At 32.0% G+C, this 20,002-nt stretch overlaps 2 protein-coding genes, 1 long non-coding RNA gene and 3 other non-coding genes across 9 annotated transcripts in view; 5 read left to right on the top strand and 1 right to left on the bottom strand.

The window, feature by feature from the left end:
- The window catches only part of LOC123710440 (intraflagellar transport protein 172 homolog), a 31,173-nt gene extending 17,408 nt beyond the window's left edge, over window positions 1-13,765 (bottom strand). The window contains exons 1-18 of the mRNA XM_045662311.1: window positions 13,624-13,765; window positions 13,357-13,528; window positions 12,781-12,973; window positions 12,269-12,455; window positions 11,715-11,849; window positions 10,668-10,855; window positions 10,035-10,171; window positions 9,112-9,188; window positions 8,591-8,707; window positions 7,596-7,725; window positions 6,797-6,927; window positions 5,969-6,057; window positions 5,498-5,637; window positions 4,126-4,253; window positions 3,068-3,173; window positions 2,466-2,687; window positions 1,761-1,933; window positions 741-857 (exon numbers count right to left, since the gene is read on the bottom strand). Of these exons, the coding sequence (XP_045518267.1) occupies window positions 741-857; window positions 1,761-1,933; window positions 2,466-2,687; window positions 3,068-3,173; window positions 4,126-4,253; window positions 5,498-5,637; window positions 5,969-6,057; window positions 6,797-6,927; window positions 7,596-7,725; window positions 8,591-8,707; window positions 9,112-9,188; window positions 10,035-10,171; window positions 10,668-10,855; window positions 11,715-11,849; window positions 12,269-12,455; window positions 12,781-12,973; window positions 13,357-13,528; window positions 13,624-13,662 (2,481 nt within the window). The 5' untranslated portion in view covers window positions 13,663-13,765. The remainder of the gene's footprint in view (window positions 1-740; window positions 858-1,760; window positions 1,934-2,465; window positions 2,688-3,067; window positions 3,174-4,125; window positions 4,254-5,497; window positions 5,638-5,968; window positions 6,058-6,796; window positions 6,928-7,595; window positions 7,726-8,590; window positions 8,708-9,111; window positions 9,189-10,034; window positions 10,172-10,667; window positions 10,856-11,714; window positions 11,850-12,268; window positions 12,456-12,780; window positions 12,974-13,356; window positions 13,529-13,623) is intronic.
- A 1,049-nt stretch (window positions 13,766-14,814) lies between these two features.
- LOC123709809 (60S ribosomal protein L14) lies at window positions 14,815-15,713 on the top strand. Its single transcript, XM_045661371.1, has 2 exons — window positions 14,815-14,923; window positions 15,137-15,713. Exon 2 carries the CDS (start codon window positions 15,143-15,145, stop codon window positions 15,638-15,640), a length of 498 nt encoding a protein of 165 aa, XP_045517327.1. The 5' UTR covers window positions 14,815-14,923; window positions 15,137-15,142; the 3' UTR covers window positions 15,641-15,713.
- On the top strand, window positions 14,949-19,970 carry LOC123709810. 4 transcript variants are annotated; one of them, XR_006753760.1, is made up of 15 exons: window positions 14,949-15,109; window positions 15,830-15,865; window positions 16,053-16,090; window positions 16,299-16,341; window positions 16,687-16,735; window positions 17,064-17,100; window positions 17,499-17,556; window positions 17,762-17,822; window positions 17,998-18,041; window positions 18,266-18,322; window positions 18,569-18,704; window positions 18,882-18,945; window positions 19,140-19,172; window positions 19,610-19,647; window positions 19,899-19,970. It is a non-coding gene; the product is annotated as an uncharacterized LOC123709810 (long non-coding RNA). The 4 variants fall into 4 exon arrangements; XR_006753761.1 differs by lacking the exons at window positions 14,949-15,109; window positions 15,830-15,865; window positions 16,053-16,090; window positions 16,299-16,341 and adding an exon at window positions 17,273-17,334 and having other exon boundaries at window positions 16,486-16,735; XR_006753759.1 differs by lacking the exons at window positions 14,949-15,109; window positions 15,830-15,865; window positions 16,053-16,090; window positions 16,299-16,341; window positions 16,687-16,735 and adding an exon at window positions 17,273-17,334 and having other exon boundaries at window positions 16,786-17,100.
- On the top strand, window positions 17,142-17,208 carry LOC123710514. Its single transcript, XR_006753837.1, has one exon. It is a non-coding gene; the product is annotated as a small nucleolar RNA SNORD31 (small nucleolar RNA).
- On the top strand, window positions 17,366-17,434 carry LOC123710516. Its single transcript, XR_006753839.1, has one exon. It is a non-coding gene; the product is annotated as a small nucleolar RNA SNORD31 (small nucleolar RNA).
- LOC123710515 lies at window positions 19,479-19,546 on the top strand. The gene has a single exon (XR_006753838.1). It is a non-coding gene; the product is annotated as a small nucleolar RNA SNORD31 (small nucleolar RNA).
- Window positions 19,971-20,002: the final 32 nt, after the last annotated feature.

Raw genomic sequence — 20,002 nt, 5'->3', positions numbered from 1 at the left:
AACCTTAAAAAAATTAGAATCTCGAGAATCGACTACTACTCAACACATTTACGTTGTGAAGTATTTTTGTGTCCAATTTGTCTCATTTCCGCTCAACAGACCATTTAACTTTACATTCTAGTTGAGCATTGATTTTTCGACCCTCAGTTATTTTCTCCAACGTTACTTTAAGTATAATACTTTTTTTGTGTTGACTTATAAACAGGCACTTATTTTAATTTACAATTACATCCATAGACATTCTTCCGCATATTTTTACAAAAATATTATCTTGCTTCTCAAATAAGTTTTATTTATACGTAGTAGTCCCGTAATTGTGTATAAAGCACTTTATCTCATACCAGGATACACCACATTTAATATAGACAGACGAATGAGTACTTAAAATAAAACAGTACGAAAAGGTTAAGTTTATAATAAGGAATAAAATATCATAAACTATTTGAGACCCTGTTAGAAGCTCTAAAGTCTAGTCCTTTATTTAATTCTCAGTGAAAGAGCTGTTTTCGTGTTGGTACGTAGAAAATACAATAAGGTCAGAAATGTGTCTGCTCCATACCTCATTAGGACACTACGTTCCATATACAAGTTTGATTGGCGTTCTAGAATATGTGCCTTGAGAAATCATTGTGTTGCCGTATTCTAAGTTCACAGCCCTAGTTAACTATAAAACTACTATGAGAATTATTTAATACAAAATTTAATTATACAAAAAACTGTATAGTTTATAGATCACTCACTTCTCTAGCAAGCTGCACAGCCCGGGCGTAATAATTGCCTTTCGCGTAGTACCCGACCGCTGTTTTATTGTCGCCCCGCCTCTCCGATATTTCACCAGCCATTTCCCACCATTCCTCCTTTTGAATCAAATAAAATTTATCACCATTTTGCCCTGTACTTTTATTTAAAACAACACGTATTATTAAAAGAAAAACTTTTATACAGTTTTCTAAAGATAAAATAAAGTATACTGACAAAATGTTTAATTGCTGCGAGATAAGTAGTATATTTTTCCATATACCGGTTGGCCATAAAATCCGATTTGATCATAAAATTGTACGTAAGAAGTTGTACCTGTGTAGACGAACATAAAGAGCGGTCTGTCGGCTTTGATATACAAACGGTAGACGGAACAGTAATGTGTAATGAACAATTAAAATTAGAAGCATTAGGGAATTATCCTAATTCTATGAATTTAGGGTATCAGCTCGTACATATATCTTGTATTTATTTACTATCCGCAACATATAAAGCCCAAAAGCCTAACTGGAATAGATTTAGTATTCTCTGGAGTATCGTGATAAAGATTTACGCAATATTTCTTTATCGTAGCTTATACTCGTAAAGTACTTTCAATGAGGCATATCTATATAGATTTTCAATTGAAACAAGTACTATAAATCATTAATTCAATCATTTGAATGATGATACCTAAATTAAATAATTACTCTGTTTTAAATATGTAAACATAGATACGTAGTAAAATCTTTTGCTTTAAAAAATTGTGGAAAGTAGATCACAGAAGTAGTTTTTACTTTTACAAAGATATTCAAACCATGAAAGGTTTTAAAAGTAAAAATGAATTGGCGCTTCGTAAATTTGCTATATCAACGCAACCTACGGATTTAGAGAACTATATCGAAATTTAGTTTAGCCTTTAGATAACACCATTTTAAATGCCAATAATTAATTATATCACGTAAATCATTAAATCAATCTTTGTTTTTCAAAACACTGATGTTTTCCCTGTGTACACTCACCCGCACAAGTTGATCGTGTACTGCATGCAACAGTTCGTCGTCCCTCAGGAGTGCAGGATGTTGCAACATGGCGGCGGCAGCTCGTCTCGCGCGTCCAGCGCTTACCCATATCTTTATCGCACCACGGATGTCTCCGCTAGCTGCTAATACTGCGCCTGCCTCGCCTTTGCGACCTGTTCGTGAAAACATTTTTAATGCAAGACATTTCGCGTTTTATTTGTTAAACAAAAACGGGTATAAAATTAAAAAAATATATTTTTTTTATAAAATAGGGGGCAAACGGGCAGGAGGCTCACCTGATGTTAAGTGATACCGCCGCCCATGGACACTCTCAATGCCAGAGGGCTCGCGAGTGCGTTGCCGGCCTTTTAAGAATTTGAATTGTTTCAATTCAACTCCAACTTCAAAACAACAAGCAACATCACGTCACTTGTTGGTATTATTTGAAAAAATGAAAGAAAATATTATCGTTTTTTTACTAGTAGCAATCAATAACACCAACTACATCATAGAGGTCGAATTAGTTAAAAACTCATAAAAAATTGCAGGGTTACGGACAAAAACAAACAATTGATTTTGAGTGAATAATAAAAGGTATAACAAATTTTTATCATAAAAGAAAAAAAAACTTAAAGTACAGATGGTATTAAAGATATTATTTATATAGTCTGAACCCAGAATGAACATGATCGAAATAAAACTCACCAGTCGAATGTAAATAATCCATATATTGTTGTTTGAGTCCCGGGACTGCAGTTCTGTCTACGCGTTCAGCCACTGATATGGCATCAGTCCATCGATTGAACTGTTTGTACATATTAATTGCCAACTCTGCCTGACCAGCTTTTCTAATGTACCAATCTTCGGCTGTAGCTAGGTCACCAGCGAAAATGGCTAGATTAGCTTGAACTAGAGCGCTACATAAGCCTACAAAGAGAACACAATATTACTATCAAAATGTGTATTAGATCTATATTAATTTGTTAATGGAAAGATAAAATATTTAATAGTAAATACGCAGATTAAAATGGCAAATACTCTCTGTCCCGATATTTCAGAGCTGTATACATATACAGCTAGCGTAGTCAAAGGTTGATTAGGTCAAGGTAGTTTAATTTGGTAAGTACATTTACGCAATTCAATAGTATAATGATTGTCGAATTGTTACTTATTATTTAAATTGACAGAATAATAGTTATTTCGAGGTGTATATATACTAAAGGTAAGTTAATATTAACGTAACAATTAATTATATTTATAAAAAAATCCCTTCCATTTATAATATTACCTTGAAATTTAATATATACCTGAAGAAACATCGCCTTGCCCTTCAGAGACAGCTAATTTTAAAGTGGTGTCAAGATAAAATGTTTTGGCCTCATCACCGACACCCCGGTAACATTTTGCCGCGAGCTAAGGAAGAAAACTTCAAAGAAGTGATTGCTTAATAAAACAATTTCGTATTTTTCTATATGACAAGATTACATCGTTTCAGTAAAAAATCACTGTAGCGGCTGAACTCATTTCTAAAATACATATAGCTAATACTAATAGATGCTCGACCACGTATTATATATGAATAGTAAAAATATTAATAGAGGCATTATTAGGTTATTTGGCAGTATGAAAAATAAAATGTTATTGACCGTGATCTATACAAGACATGAACCTATAAACCATGGAGTATAATAACTTGTAAATAATTATTTATGTATTCACAAATTATACATATTATTATCATCGCAGATTCGACCAATTTATAATTATATTATATAATGTCTTTGTCTGTCAAAGTCTAATACTGGCTTCTAGTTTAATTCCATATATTATATAAGGTAAAAAAGTTGACGTTTGTTTACTTTTGCCGGTTTTATGAAATTATGAATGTTTAATTTGAATTTACAAGCCAATTAAAAAAAATACAAATACAATTTGTATAGGTTCTACAGGCTCAACAATCTGAAATTATTTTGCCAATTTGCCAAGTGAAATATACAGCTTTGTATTGCGACATGGTGGCTAAGTGTACAAATATGCTTCTAGTACAAAATATCACAGGCCTTTCCAACCTTCATTATCTAATCGGAATTCTTAACAACCTGACTAATGGAACTATTCAAATCTCTTAGGTCGTTTTTAATAAAGCGATAATACTGAGAAATGTGGCCCTGTGAATGCGTTTAGATTCCATTAGACCAATTACCCAATAATCGCGTGCGATTTGGATGGACCACTGGATATTTTTCAAGGCACAATCCGACCGTAGCTATATATTAAAAAATGTTTTTTGTAATACAACAATAATTTACGCTTGTTTTTTTTTATACAATAGCATCTTATAAAAAAAGTACTAATATGAATTTACCTCGATATCTTGCTTTTCAAGAGCCTTTTCGGCCAGTTGGCGCCATAAGGGTGAAATGTCGGCACCAGTACTAACCGAATCAAGATACGCTGCGCAGCCAGACAAATCACCACTGCGAAGCGCGTTATCTAAAAAATAAAAATGTACATAAATAACGTATAATAAAATTGTGTTTAACAGACTTTTCGATGAAAACTATATTTTTTCGTTCATATACTCCACGATTTAAGAACGAGTTTCCGTTATATATTACTGTCGATAACAAATAGCATTTTAATATTGACATAAATCATTATATAAAAAATATACTTTTTAAATTGAATTTTCCAAAATAAATGAAATACAGTTCACCAAGTGTGTATACGAAGTCATAAATGCCTTCATTGTGAACCACTTGTGGATCGTAACGTTGGTATTAAAAAGACTTTAACGTACCATTAAACTTTGTTTGTGCTTTTTTAAAAATAACATAATACAATATATAAAACTAGATATATAGATATTTTTGCTTATGGCGAGAACCAGGGGCGTTTAATAATCTTCGCGTACGCACATACGAGTACCTCTCTCGCTTAATCCTGACATTAACGTCGTCGGTTATTAACTAGTCCGTTCTCTAGTACGTTCTAGATTTGGTCTCAGTATGTACAACAAGGCCTATCCAACCCGACTTTACCAACTACGGCTGCCTTTTATATCCTACTTCATAACCGCATCAGATCCATCCGTTCTTCATGGTCAATCCACCTAAGCTCTTTTGACCTACACTACTTACGTATCTCACTAAATATTAGTTATCCTATCACGCATTGTTACGCCTCACATACCACACCCAACATTACTTTCCAGATATTAAACAAAAGAAAAAATATTTTGATATCATAAAATTCTCGTGAATAAACCATAATTTATATCACGTAGTTATCTATAGCTTTGAATAATAATTGTAATCCGAGCGGAAACATTAATTAACGTTGTACCGTAGTAATTGTAATAATTACACAATCCCCTGTTACCTTGGCGCGGAGATTTTCATCAAAAGTTAATTGATACTCATTACAAATGTAAATATCATAATTATTTGATATAACATAATACAGTTTATCCTATTATTGCATTATGTATGTTTATTTACTTTGTCTCTGGTACAATTCAGTACAGAAATGAGTGACGAACTAATAAAAGACGCAGAATCGGGATTCCAATTAAACAATTACAAGCCTCAGTTAGAGATTGTTACGTTTAAAAAATGATACGAGCCTGAAGTCAAATTAATCAATCTCAATACCTAATACTTTGCCAGTACTACTAAAGTCAGTTCATAAAAATTTAGCATAAACTTAAATTTAATTTAATTAAAACATATACTTACTAAATGCAAGGCGATGCTCATCAAGTGATATATAAGCCACCTGCCCACCGTCGAGAATAATTTTTCTATCAACCACTTCAAGCACTGTTCCACCCCCACACTCGCACATCTCAACACAATTTGGCTCCCAACCGCTGTACCTATAGAAAATGTTTATTTTATTAAATCAATTCATATTACATAAAATGTTAGGTTTGACGTGTATATGTAAGATCTGTCATAGTTTTTAAATTAACTATGAAAGATTTTCTTATATTTTATATTATAATTTTAATATAGTCAAACGAAGAAGAAATACTAAGTATGTGTATCAACACCAAATGACCTTGCTTTATGTATGTGGAAACTATATTAATATATGTTGCATGCTTTGGACTTTATCTTACATAATGGAAATAAATGTTTCAGTAAATTGTAAGGGATATTTTCATAAATACATCTGCACTCTAAATTTTCTAAGAAATCACATACCATATCAGTAAATGTGTAGGCGTCTGAGCAATAATCGCGTCGCTATTTTCAATCCACTGAACGAAACCCACGCCACTCGCTATTATTTCCTAGAAAATTCATTCCAAATTGGTATCCATTTTAAGTGTTCATTCAGAATTCTTGTTAACTACCCTCATAGCTCTGTCGATTTATTGTTACGTTTAAATGTACGTAGTTTATAAAACTTAGATTTATTAACCGTAATTATACTTAGCACAAACTTTGCTTGTCAAACACACGTTATAAGAGTTTTTATGTAATCTCAGGCTTTTATGAATTTAATAAGTACATGCAATTCCAAGTGCGCTTTATGAATTTCAGCCTATGACTAAAAACTAGGTACATACTGACCTAAAATTGCCATCTTTAGAAATTATTAATTTAATAATTCTTCTATTTATAAAGTAAAAAAATGCCCTCAAACCTACATTTACTGTAAATTCTCAAATCTTAGTACGGACGTAAAAATTATTGGCAAGTTAAACATTTTTATAGGAAGAAGTCCATCACTCTTTATTATCGCCAAGTATCTTGTTTGATAAGTTGCTTGTAAAGCAACTATGTAATCTGACTCCATATAGAGTTTAAAATAAATAAGGCATTTAAAAGAAATATCTTTTATCATCAGTATTGCAATTGCGTTTTAGTGAGAATAACATACTATAATAAGTACAACATAGAATAAGTTGCGTTCGACTCGTTTTCTTTTTTTAAATAATAATCTATAAAACATGCCGGAGGTTAAATCCTATGGGACTTAGGTTATACTGCTGGATTAATATTTAATTAGCGAAACATGTTATCTACCTTCTCGGTAGTATCAAGTCTTAAGAGCGCAAGCCGGCGGCGCGTGTCCCGCAACAGTAACAAATGCCCGCTCTCATTAAGCTCCAGCCAATCGATACGGGCTTCGTGCCACCATTGACCTAGCTGGACACCTGGAATTGCCTTAAATTCCTCAGTACAGGTAAAGTTTTTAACATTTTCTGGATTTTTTGTACTCGATATTGAATTATCTCTAATGATAGATTGTTTTAGAGCTATCAACTCTTAGATGATCTAAGGATCTAAATAATCGCAAGTTATTTAAATCGAAATTGTGGCATGCACGATTTTTTTTAATTACTTATAATTAAAGTAACTTTTGATTTTAATTCATTTCTGTATTACCAAATTTAAAATCGATACAAACGTGTAGATAATAAATAAATAAATTCAATCGTAGAAAAATTCAATCTTCAGGTTACGGCAAATTTTCGAACGATTAAAGCTTAAATATTAATCAAATTTAAGTAAATAATACTTAAATCTTTATTTAGAAACAGTTTAGTAGTTCCAGAGAGGCATTCCTAAACATGTTATATTAGTATCCATTAATACATATTCTATGCATTATTTATATACTGTTCATATTTAAGGCTTCACAATTTAAAATAATAATATATATAATAATATAAAAAATATTGTCACTGGCTGATGTGGAAATTGTATAAAATATTTGTACATTATATTTATATATATATATATATATATAATATACTTAATATTCTTGCTTATAGTAAATATTTGTGAGAATATTTTTTTTGTCTTTTTTAAAAGCACTTACCCGTTATAAGGTCAACAACAGCCAACGTCTGTCGGTCCAACAAATACGCGAGGTGCTTTCGTTCTCCATTCTGTGTTCGCTCGTTGATACGTACGCTGAGTACGTGCGGATTTACGCGCTCCGTACGAACCTTTTATTATACGTTTAAAAAATAATATTATATATTGTCATTAATGTGTAGTACTAATTCAGTTATCGCCTCCGTGTTTAACAGTCATGGCCCTCCAAAACTCCGAGGTTTTCTTGATGAAATGAAATAAAAGTTTTTTTTTTTTAAGAGAAAATCATGTCTAAACTTTGTAATATAATTAGCAAATAATTTTAATTTTGAAGTGAATCTTCTTTATCGGTCGGAAAAAAAATTCCGTCACATTGTTCGGTTACGCGTCATATATTTCGTTACTCGCCATCTTTTTCTTGTCCCACGGTTAATTCGAAGAGATTCGAAGCCATTAATAACGATAACAATGATAGTAATAATTCTATTACAATTAATGAAATTCATAATAACGAATCAACCGTGGTAGGGACCAGAAAGAGATGGCCAGTAACGGAAAAATGTGACGCGTAACCGAAAAATGTGACGGTAAATTTATTTTTTATTTTTATTGCATTTCAAAACTAACTTTAAATTTAAATACAGTACTAGTACTCGTCGTTAAATAATTATATATTTATTAAAAAACAGAGCAGTATTAGCCAAGTGGCATCAGCGTGTGACTCCCTGAGGTCGAAGGGGGGGTGTCCCTTGGTGTGTACTGTGCAGCTGTGCACCAATGGAGTTTTTGTCTATATCCGCAACATTCGCTCGTACGGTCGACGAGCCTTGGACCCAAAAAGTCGACTGCATGTCTCCGGAACAGAAGGCTAATCACCTACTTGCCTATTAGAAACAATAAGTGACAAAGAAACAGACATACAAATACACATGTCCAGATGTAAAATATTGTAGTGCTATTGCCGTTTAAAAATAAAAAGAAGTATAAATGCTGTACCGTATGTAATACTTTGTCTAGTCCATACTCGACCACGCTTAACTCTCCCGCACGATGTATAAGACACGCTCCTCCAACAGCTGCGTAAATACGCTCCCCAGTTCCCATCCATGGTATCTACCATATTCGTTTACCATTGAATATTTAAACAAAATAGTTTTACTAAAATACTTAAGAAATGTTGATCTAGTTTCCCCAAAAACAGTTATATTAAAGTGTATATTACTTCAACTAAAAATTTTATTATAATGACACATCGATACACAGTTGAAGTCTCCGACTAGAAACAAATAAATAACTGACGTGTTTAAAATGAACCATTTTTTACTTATATATGTAGGACACGTTTATAAAAATTTTGCTTAGCTTAACTCGTATATGAGTTGGAATTGTTTGCTGTGTGGGTTTGTTTTAATTGATGTCTAAAAAATATGTTTGTACTGTATAGTAGATAATATAAAATAAACTATTTTGATTTAAAATGTTGATAATGAAACTATGTATAACAAAAGGTTCCTTACTTCACTTGTTAGACCATGTGCTATATCGCAAAGTATCAACGTACTCGCTGTACGACAGATTGCGTACCAATCTTGACCTGCGCAATAAAATATTTCGAAATTATTAATTCGTACTGTGGTTCAAAAGATTAAATAAAAGCGGGTTTATAAATCAAGAACATTATTCACACAAGTCGACGTTTTTATTCACGGCAACAAAGTCAGGACTGTTTTAAAGAACGAAACATTTTCTTGTAAATCTCGCGTTTATATCCGCGAACATATAATTTTCCATATATGCTTGTTAATTCTCATAGTAGAGCAAACACATTGTATTTCAACCATATGTGGTTGCAGACAGATATAAGGATGAACGGGGGCTTTGGACGAATTATTAACTCTAAAGAACTCTCCGACTACGGTATAAAATGTGTTTAATTATTCGCATCTATTCGTATTATAGTATTTATAATAGAAGCATATATTGAATTTATTACTGCAATATATGTCCAGCAAAATATTATGTATAACTAAATACATGTTGCGCTTTTTTAATAGGACAGGGCGCTTGATGTTAAGTGATGTGTAAACCGACCATAGACACTCAATGCCAGAGGGGTCGCGAGTGCATACCCGGTCTTTTAAAAGTTAGTTCTAGTTACAGACGTGCCATGGCTTTAAAAAATCGTCCGTGAAACAGAAATGTGACAGCTCCATTCCCTAATGGAACTTAAAACAAATCTGTATATCGATGGGTGTTAATCTGTGATTCTAAAAGATTTAATCAGTGGTACGGTTTGGTAGCAATTAATATTTCATAGTTCATACTAAATTTATAGACACAACAAGATGACGGGCGTGAACTACAAGTCGATTGATATTCGAGTAAAGAAAATCTACTAAATGGACAGTCGAGTACCTCAGGGTTTTTCCATATATATTACCTATAAACTTGACCGTGTATATATCAGCATGCTTAGAAGATAGTGTTACAGCAGGTGCGTCTCCCGCCAATCGGCGTAATAATAATTGTCGAGCACTTACATGCTGTACTTCAACCGATTCCCGCCAAACCCAACACCTTTAACAATTTTCGATATGTTTAAAATTAACTCAGTTCGTTTCATCGCCGGGACTCTCTACAGAGATAGCGATACCGATCCGGATGACTGTATTTCGAAAGTGCTATCTCTATTGGAAGTTACAGATTAAAAATATCTAAATTATAAATGTCAAAACTAAAAACCGATATTGGTTTTTAGTTTTGAAACTTCAATTATATTATTAAAACTTCTATAACAACGTTCATAAAATACGTACTGTAGACACTAGACAGACCATGAAAGCGAAAAATATAAATCCAATGAACAAAGTTACCAATAAAAAGTACCTACCAAATAATAAAAGAATTATAATTTTCATGAGTAAGGAGTAGTAACAGTTATTTTTAATTAAGGTAATTTTAATCATTAAATGATATTTTATATAATTATTATCACTTTGCATGTGCATCTAAGTATATTAAACAATAAATAAATTATTTATAATAATATAATACTTATAAAATAAAAACTTACTTAAGTACAGCTTCCAACACGATAACCGCCCCTGTCTGGGAAGCAATAGCGAGCTTTGTCCCATCACCGCTCCAGGTCAGCGCACGCGCAGCATACAAATTGCCAATATTAACAGGCGTAAACTCCACAGTACCAGATTCCTTGATATCCCCAATCAGACATCCGTCAAAAATTCCAAATGCAACCGTCTAAAAGGAATTATAAATATATCACAATTTTATTATTCTTCGTTGCCACGTTAAGTTAATAATAATTTTTAATATAGAAGTGGGCAATGTTGTTAAGGGGTTATGGGGGTTACCACCACAGAGCCTATTCTATAGCCTATATGTATGTATAAGAATTGTCAAATACATCAATGAAATTAATAGCTGGGTCGCGAGTCCGGCCACTGGGATCCGACTCGCACATAAATATCATGAGGATATTTGCGCTGGCCCGGGCCCGGCGGAAGACGCCCAGCCCACCAGACCTAGCTTAAGTTAAAAAAGCGGATAATAGACACTCCCCTACAGCTTAGCTCCTCGGGTTCGAATCTGCCCAATCACGTGATTGGTAGGCTGTTACAAATCCAAATATACAAAGAAATATTTCCACTCTCATAAATTGTAATTCTTGTTTCCGATAATGTACAAAAATGTCGACTGCACTATTCTGCACAAAAGTCGATTGAAGTATCACTCAGATTTATGAACCCTTAGTTAGTTTTTGTTAGCGTCGCGCATACCATTTCTTAAAAGGCCGGCAGCGCGCTTGCCTTCTGGCAGTGCCAGTATCCATAGGCGCGGTATCACTTAACACTCATGTTGTAAAATATTAAGGTCAGCAGCCTAGCTTCAAACAAAGTGTTTCATTTATCAAGTGTTTCCATGAATATCCATACAAAAAAAAACGAAAAAATAAATAAAGAAATTTAATAATGTATTTAGATTTCTAGTCGTATTTTCATACCAACTTGCAAACAAACGCAAACATACTCGTATAGATATATATTACTGTACTAATATCTGGTTTATTTTGCATTTAAAATTGTTTTGAATACAATACCTGTCCTGATGGACTAGGTGAAACTGCTAAAAAGTCCTTCTTTTCCGGAGGTAAGGCAGGTTCAATATTCCGTAAAAGTGCGCCTCGTTGAGCCTCATACACTGCTACTCTACCGTCACAAGAGCCTACTAGAAGCTTAGGAATAACAAAGATAAAATATTAACGATTCTATGCTTAGATCATTCGCAAATTCTGCATCATTTTAGAAAAAATGTAGTTGACTATTCTGTCTAAATTTAGCAAAATAAACATACCTTCCAAGATAGGAAGATATTTGAGAAAAATGAACATTACAATTAAGTTACTTTAATATCATTTCTTATTGAATTTACAATTTTGAAGATAAGGTAAAGAGATTTAGGATGAGATTCAGAAACACGACTTAGCACAAATTATAACTCCCGTACGTCAAAATCCAATTTGTTTTCGACATACGGGAATACACTTAAAAATTAATTCAAAATTTTAATAATATTTCAAGAGGGAACACATTTTTTTCAGTAAACTTTGAAATATGAGACTCAAAGTTTTTTATTGCTATAAAACATACTTACATAGGGCGGTAATAAGACAAGGGCCGTAGGTGGCAAGGAGTACCGCAGAAGAAGCCGGCCGTTGAGGTAAAGTGTTCCGTCAACGTGACCCGACGCCAAAGCAGCTTCTTGACCGCGAGCAAGGGATACGCAACACGTGCCGACCGACCAAAGACTAGAACTCTTGTTACTCTTACAGTCTAATAATCTAAAAATGCATCAACACCGGTAATTTACAGTCTTACGAAATATATTTTATGCATCAATGCTATACTTAAACATGTAAAGTGGGGTTATAGGTGGTAATCTCTGAATCTACTAAACCGATATTAAAAATTATTTAACAAAAAGAATGCCATACATACAAAAATTATTTTTAAATTCAAAGAATATAGGAAATGATTTTTCTCATGCATTTTCGAAATTCTAGAACTAAAGCTAGAACATTTATATACGGAAAACAATTTAACAATAGGTTTACAGTGAGTACCTAGAGTTATAACGATAAAACGGTTATGGCATAGAACATGTACCTTATTTTCCCATCACTGGTTCCAGTGAAAAACCCATTTTCAGCGGGCAATAAATGCAACGGCGCTCCGGTTAATGGGAATTTATTACAGATCACTTTTTTGCCGCTCCAGTCGGCACCCACCCTGTATACAAACACCATGTTGTCGCTTTGTGCCACCCCTAGGAGTTCAGAATTCTCGCTGAACACTATACCTTTGGAAACAAAGAATTTGAAAACTAATACCTTAAATATAAATTATTATAAAAAGAAGGCGATAGTGAAGTCTGGCCGGCCTCTGCTGACCTAGGGGTCAATTAAGTCAGTATTAAAATCTAAAAGCTTATATTATTTTTCACTATGTATGATTGACTTAAGGTCAACTTAGTTTGTCTCGTGACGATCTGAAGTAATTCGCTGCATAAATAAATTATAATTATCAAATTTCACGATTCAAAGAATTTATGCATGAATTCTCCAATCAGTTATTTATTTCTGTTAATAAGATACTAACGATAGCTAACAAAGTAAATGAGCAATTTTGATGTCGTGTAAACTTAAGCAATTTTCTTAAACATAAAATTGAGTAAAATATTACTTGTTATCACGTAAGATTTCTTTCCAGCGGTAGGATCTGCTGGTTTGGTGCTAAATTTGTCGCGTCGAATCCCATCACGATCAAAGAGAAGCACGACGCGTTCGCAAGTCGCCACCGCTAATTTTATATTATTTGGTGACCAACTTATATCGGCAATTGGAGAATCCGTGTCCTAAAAAACGAAAAGGTAACAAATAATTACTTTATTTTAATGACGCTAGTCCACAGTACAGTCTCATTTGTGAATGAATAACTTTACTCGCTTACCTGCGCCTCTAATATGGTTTTATAATATCTAAACCGCATTATAGGTTTTTCTTAATGTGCCTTCGTTACATTAATTATTATTATATGCTGTAATAATCATGAATTATTTTTATTTAACTAAGAATATTGCAATTGTATCAATGTAATTCATTGGTTACTAAGCAACGCAAATAGAAGACATAATATTGGATTTTGAAATATACCGCCATACTAGACAGCAAATTGTCTAGTACCGCCAACAGCTATATATTTATACGAACTACTACTTAGCACAGACTATGTAACTTATGAACTAAGCGCGATAATTTGCATTGCGTTATGATGTTCCTTCCCTTACATTCCTTATGATTTTATCACTGAATTCCCCATAAATTGTCAAAATCCCATCCACAGTTTATAACAAAATTAAAAAATAGTAGTAATTTTGATACAACAGAATTTTTGTTTTATTTGAACCACAAAGTTGTCCTAACATACCAAAATATAAAAAGCATTAAACTATTTGAATCAAGAATTAAATTATAGGTAATATGTCTCAATTCTACAGTAGCCAGAGAACCATGAAATACGTCTAAGCTGTGTGCTAATGTCATTATAGTAGCGACATAACCTATACAAACAATTCAAAAAAATTCAGAAATCCCAATGAAGTTCTCTATTGATTATATTAATATTTAAAATTATTAACATAAGTTTATTTATAGAGATAAGCTTTATTAAAAAAACTTTAGCAAAAAATAAAACCCATCTGAACAACGACACTTTCATATGAAAATGTCAAAGTCAAGGAACTGTCCGTTCTTGTACCAGGCACTGACAGTAATGCCAACTGAGGGGAATCAAGATGTCCAGCTGGGGGTTTTGTTTAAGTCTAGATTTATTTAGGGGTACTTTTTTCATGAACGTTTCTATACAATATTTATTAATCCTTGAAACCAAACAAAAAAAGCTAAGAACATATGTCAAAAAAGGTTAAGAAAGTCAAAATTTAAAGACAGATAAGAAATATTTTAAAATCAAAACATAGAATTAAGTCATTAATAAACATATGTAACTGTGTAAAAAGCACCCGCATAACTACAAGAGCTATTTCTACAACTTGAATGTATGTTTAAATCATATTTGTAATTACCTATCAAAAGGAGTGTAGGTTTGCGATATTTCATATTTGATGTTGGTTCTAGGGGTAATATTTTGTAGGAGTTGGCATCACTGGGCACCGACGCTATCACTGACAATTCGAACGCTGATTGTCAAAGTCTTTTACATTAGTGTTTCGTGTTTGTGAAGACGTTTAGAGGTTAGCTTATTTTTAAATCTATTTTAATCATATTTTCTCTGAGAAATTCTTAAAATTAAATGTTAAAATCTTGTGAATACGTGTCTATATTAACACCTTCTTTTATGCATTCGTTATCTAACACTTTTAATCTTTGTTGGTTTCTCTATTAATGTTCTGTTTTTCTTCGGTCTCAGCATTATTCTTGTAAGTAGAAATTCTATATTTTTTCAGGACGTCATGCCGTTCGCGCGTTATGTGGAACCAGGGCGAGTTGCCCTGGTAGCAAATGGATCCTTAAAAGGAAAACTTGTCAGCATTGTTGATGTCATAGATCAGACTCGTGTGTTGGTTGATGGCCCCGGCAGCGGTGTCGCCCGTCAGAAGATTCGGCTTAATCAATTACATCTTACAAAATTCCGTCTCAGTTACCCCTTCACAGCCCCCACACGTGTCGTAAGAAAAGCATGGACAGACGCTAAACTTAACGAAAAATGGGATGCAAGCCAATGGGCCCAAAAGCTTGCAAACAAACAAAAGCGAGCGCAAATGACTGACTACGACAGGTTTAAACTTACTTCAGCGAGAGTTAAGCGTAACCGTGCAAGAACAGCGGTCTTCAAAAGCCTTAAAACTAAAGCAGCACGAAGTGGTGCTTTTGGAAAGAGGAATGTCCCCAAATCAGCTGAAAGAAAGCCCCGTACGAAGAAGGCACCTGCTAAACCAGCAAAGAAGTAATTCTAGTTTTGTGAGCTAAATAACATGTGTTAAGTGCAGGACATATACAAAATAAAGAGTTACATTAAGCTGATTTACTGTCTTCTTATCTCAATCTAAACTATAGTTACCTTTTATTCTGTAAGGTAAGTGATTTTTACATTATTCTGGTCAACATTGTTTAGTTTACTCAAATTTTTTTTTTTTTAGGTGACGTAGATTGGTTGACACAGCAGCTTTTATAAGGTATGTTTGTTTTATTATCTTAATGGTATCTTGTGGTATGAATTTGCGTTAACTTTATGATGTTGCATATAGTCTCGTTCGTATGAAATAAGTGATTCTAATCTTTACCACCATTCTGAAACTCATTCATTATTTAATAATATACTGATATTTAAGAAAGCACTAATGTTTATGTGTCTATTTACAGACTCAAACCACAATCATCAAGATTTGCAGAGTAATATTGTAAGTAACAATTGAAGCATTATACATAACTAAACTTAAACTGCTGTAGAAACTAAATTTTAAAAAGTTCAAATGATGATTTTTATTATAGTCTCGTTCGTATGAAATTAAATGATTTCAAACATACCAATATCATCTGATGACATAAATATTTTACTGAGTTTAGATATTATTTCTCTCGAATATTAATTTATAATTTCTTTTACAGATAATCTTAAATTATGGTCTGAATATATAAAATTGTTTTTCAAGTGAGTATTCAAATTAATAACCTGTAATTAATAATTTAGTTCTGTATTTTTAAAAATCCATTGTATTTGACAAATGTACCTGCCTATATTTAAACAGTTGAGTTACTAGAAGTCTTGTATAACCATTGTAAACCAATGCATTAGTTACCCTACCAAAGCCGATGTGTGCACAGAAATTACTGGCATACTTGACTCTGGATAGGAACATAAATAATTAGTCCGTGTAAGATATACAGTTGCTAATAGCTGTATTTCCAAGGGATGACTCTAACAGACATTATAATATTTAAACCTTTTGAACAAAAGTACAATGATAATATTTTTAAGCATTATTTTCTATTGCAGATGACTGCTCTGGATTCAACAAGACTCTCAGCTGGTGATCCCAAATGAGGTAAGAATTACCTTTTTTAATGTATTTAATATGCATAGACACAAACTGATCCAAATTTCCAAAGATTTGAATAAAAACTACAAACTTTAATGTTAAATATGTAGGAATGTAGTCCATTTTTTAGTACCCTACCAAAGCCGATGTGTGTACAGCTAATTCTGGCAGACTTGACTCTGGTTAGGAACATTAGTACAATCCGTGTAAGATATGTAACTAAAAATTAGTTTCATATCTAAGGGGTTTTTGTGACAATCAGCACTTGCATGCAACTATCCACATATAAATTCAGCAGAACAACTGTAATTATAGATAATATATTTTTTTATAGACAAGCCGTTTACACCTCACTGGGCTAAATATTACTGGTAAGTAATATTCAGTGTAATTTTCTTAGTTATTCAAATTCAATTTTTGTGATGATTCCGTTATCGCCCCAGTCTGAATAAAGTTGTTGATTGATTTTTCTGATAATATTTTCTTAATATCTAAATTTATGTATGTTTTTATTAAACAACTATAACAATAAAAAAATTTTAGGTATCCATCAGGCTGAAAAAAAGGAGTACTGATAGAAAACATAAACAAATCATATTTAAAATGTAAGTAGGTTCAAAATGATTTGCTATTATTCAAACCATGTGATGATTTTGATATCGCCCCAGTCAGAACTGCGTTGTTGATTGATAAAGCTGATATTTATTTTTAGTAACTTTATTCCAATTCTATGTAAATCAACCTATATAGTAAATGTGTTTATTTACAGATTTGACACTCATTATGGTACAATTTGATGACAGAAACCACAAATTTTAAAAATAAAGGTAAATTTAAAAGCCAAGTACATTCTAATTTTTTCACAATTTCTGTTTTAATTCATTATAATAATTAGGATTATAAATAAATGATGATAAAGATATCTGCCCAGGCTTAATATTCATGTTGATTGATTTTTACTGATTTTATATAAAATTTTATTTTGTGTATCTCTCAAGAGCCTAAAAATAATATATGAATGTTTTATTACAGAACCTGTTTAACACTACTTCATTCATTATTGGCCTGTGTATTTCCATAGATCAGTTACAATGTGAGTTGTTTTTTTAAAGCTTATTCCATTTGCTATCTACTTTTTATGATGATATAGATATCGCCCCAGTCTGAATTTATTCTGTTGATTGATTTTGCCTGATATATATATAGTAAAAATCATTTACATGTTTGAGTTTCGGTAAAATAATTATAATTAGTATTACTTTTTACAGGGACTAACATTGCAAGACTTAACAATCCTGGAAATGTTTAAAAGGTACGTTTTTTACATATATATTGGTTTTCTTTATAATAATTTTGTAAGTAGACATTAAAATATAGTTATTTATACTTACAGCCCAATTTAAATGGATGGACATGATGTTTTACAAGCATATATCATAGATCTTTGATGAAATTTAAAAACTGATCTTAATTTGAACTTGCATAGCTTTAATGTAGCTAACATTATATGTGTAAATAAAACAGTGTTTTTTCCAGGTGCAAAGTTCATTTCACCCAAAGTGGACAAGACAAGTATCTCCCTCAATGTAAACAGTAAGTAATGATTGTTTCTCAATAACATTATGCCAGGAATCTATTTATATATCCACTGCAGAACAGATGTTTCTAGTAAAATGCTATTTTTATTTTTAATAAATTGTATAATGATGATTATCATAGTTATCCCTGTCTCACAAAATCGTGGGGAGAATATGGTTTGGTAATAGCTGAAAGTTTAAAAAAATCATTATTATTGCAATTTTTTGAAACACAGTAACATTAAGTAAATGTTTGTTACAGATTTTGCCACTAATACTAAAGCTGTAGTTTCAAGAGATGTCATGTCATGTTTTGTGTATGATATTTAAGAACACTCAAGAAGACATTGACTTGATATATGAATTAGCATATGGACATAGGAAGACATACTATGAAGGTATGTATTATAATATAATCTTTAAGAAAATGTCAGTATTTAATGATGATTATCATAGTTATCCCTGTCTCACAAAATCATGGGGAAAATATGGTTTGGTAATATCTGATAAACCTGTAAATTGACAGCTAAAAACCTAATTTTAAAAGAAAGTATATTCAGAATGTGTCTTTTCAGAACTTAAATAATGCACTGTGAGAGGTGGTGGTATTAGATCTCAATCAAGTTACTTTCTAAAATGGTAAGTACATGTTGAATATACATATATATATATTTTTCTAAATGTTACACTTTATGATGAATACTATAGTTATCCCTGTCTCACTAAACCATGGTGAAAATATGGTCTGGTAACATCTGAGATATTACACATTGAAACTTATGTATGAGACCTAAGCCTAAACATATTATAGATAGATTTATTTTATTTTACAGATATAGAGGAGAGAGCTACTATGATGACTAAATGTAAGTTTATTTACAGCATTGTAGAGATATTTTTAAGCACACTATTACAGTAAATCCTGGTTAATATGGATCTTAAGGGATAGAAACAGGGCACCTATTGATTATACAGGTTTTAATATACAATTGAAAAATTTCTAGAATCAAATCTCATTCAATCAGGTTGCAAAAAGTCTGATTAATAGAGGTAATTTGATGAAAAAGAACCCAAACCTCATTGAAATTCTCAACAATAGAGGTTTCTTACTTTTCCAGATCCCAGTTAACCAGGCTGCCCAATATTTCATATCCTTATATTGTAAATTATATTTGTTTAATGATGATATAGATATCGCCCCAGTCTGAAATTTTATGTTGATTGATTTTACTGATTACTAATTAAAATCTTTAACTAACATTTAAGTAAAATTATAATTACTAATTACTTATATTTTTTACAGGGATGTGGCCCAGACTAAATGTCCTAGAAACTGCAAAGGTAATTTATTTTTATACAGAAGAAAAATTAAAATATCCATTTTAACCAGAACATCTTGAAATTAGTTTATTAATACATTACATACAAGAGATTTTTTATAATTATTATTGCAGAATATAATGATGATTCCTTTAAAGACAAGCATATATCTTGAATAACATTGAAGACACATTTGACTGATTTATCAAATATACACATGTTTTCCTTGTTCACTTAAAGAAGTCTTATCTAAAATTCTTCACTTGTTACAGGTACATGCATAGTCCCGACTGCAGATTATAAACAACTAATTTGTGGAAATAAAATATATATGAAACATGTGATTTTAGTTTGAATTTCCCAGAACAAACTTTGA

Source organism: Pieris brassicae, chromosome 5, assembly GCF_905147105.1.
Source record: "Pieris brassicae chromosome 5, ilPieBrab1.1, whole genome shotgun sequence".
NCBI classification, from domain to species: domain Eukaryota; kingdom Metazoa; phylum Arthropoda; class Insecta; order Lepidoptera; family Pieridae; genus Pieris; species Pieris brassicae.
Note: the sequence above shows the minus strand (reverse complement) of the source record. Positions and strands in the feature narration are given on the sequence as shown.

Coding starts and splice junctions, on each gene's coding strand:
- LOC123709809 (XM_045661371.1), top strand. CDS start 15,143: ATGCCGTTCGCGCGTTATGTGGAACCAGGGCGAGTTGCCCTGGTAGCA.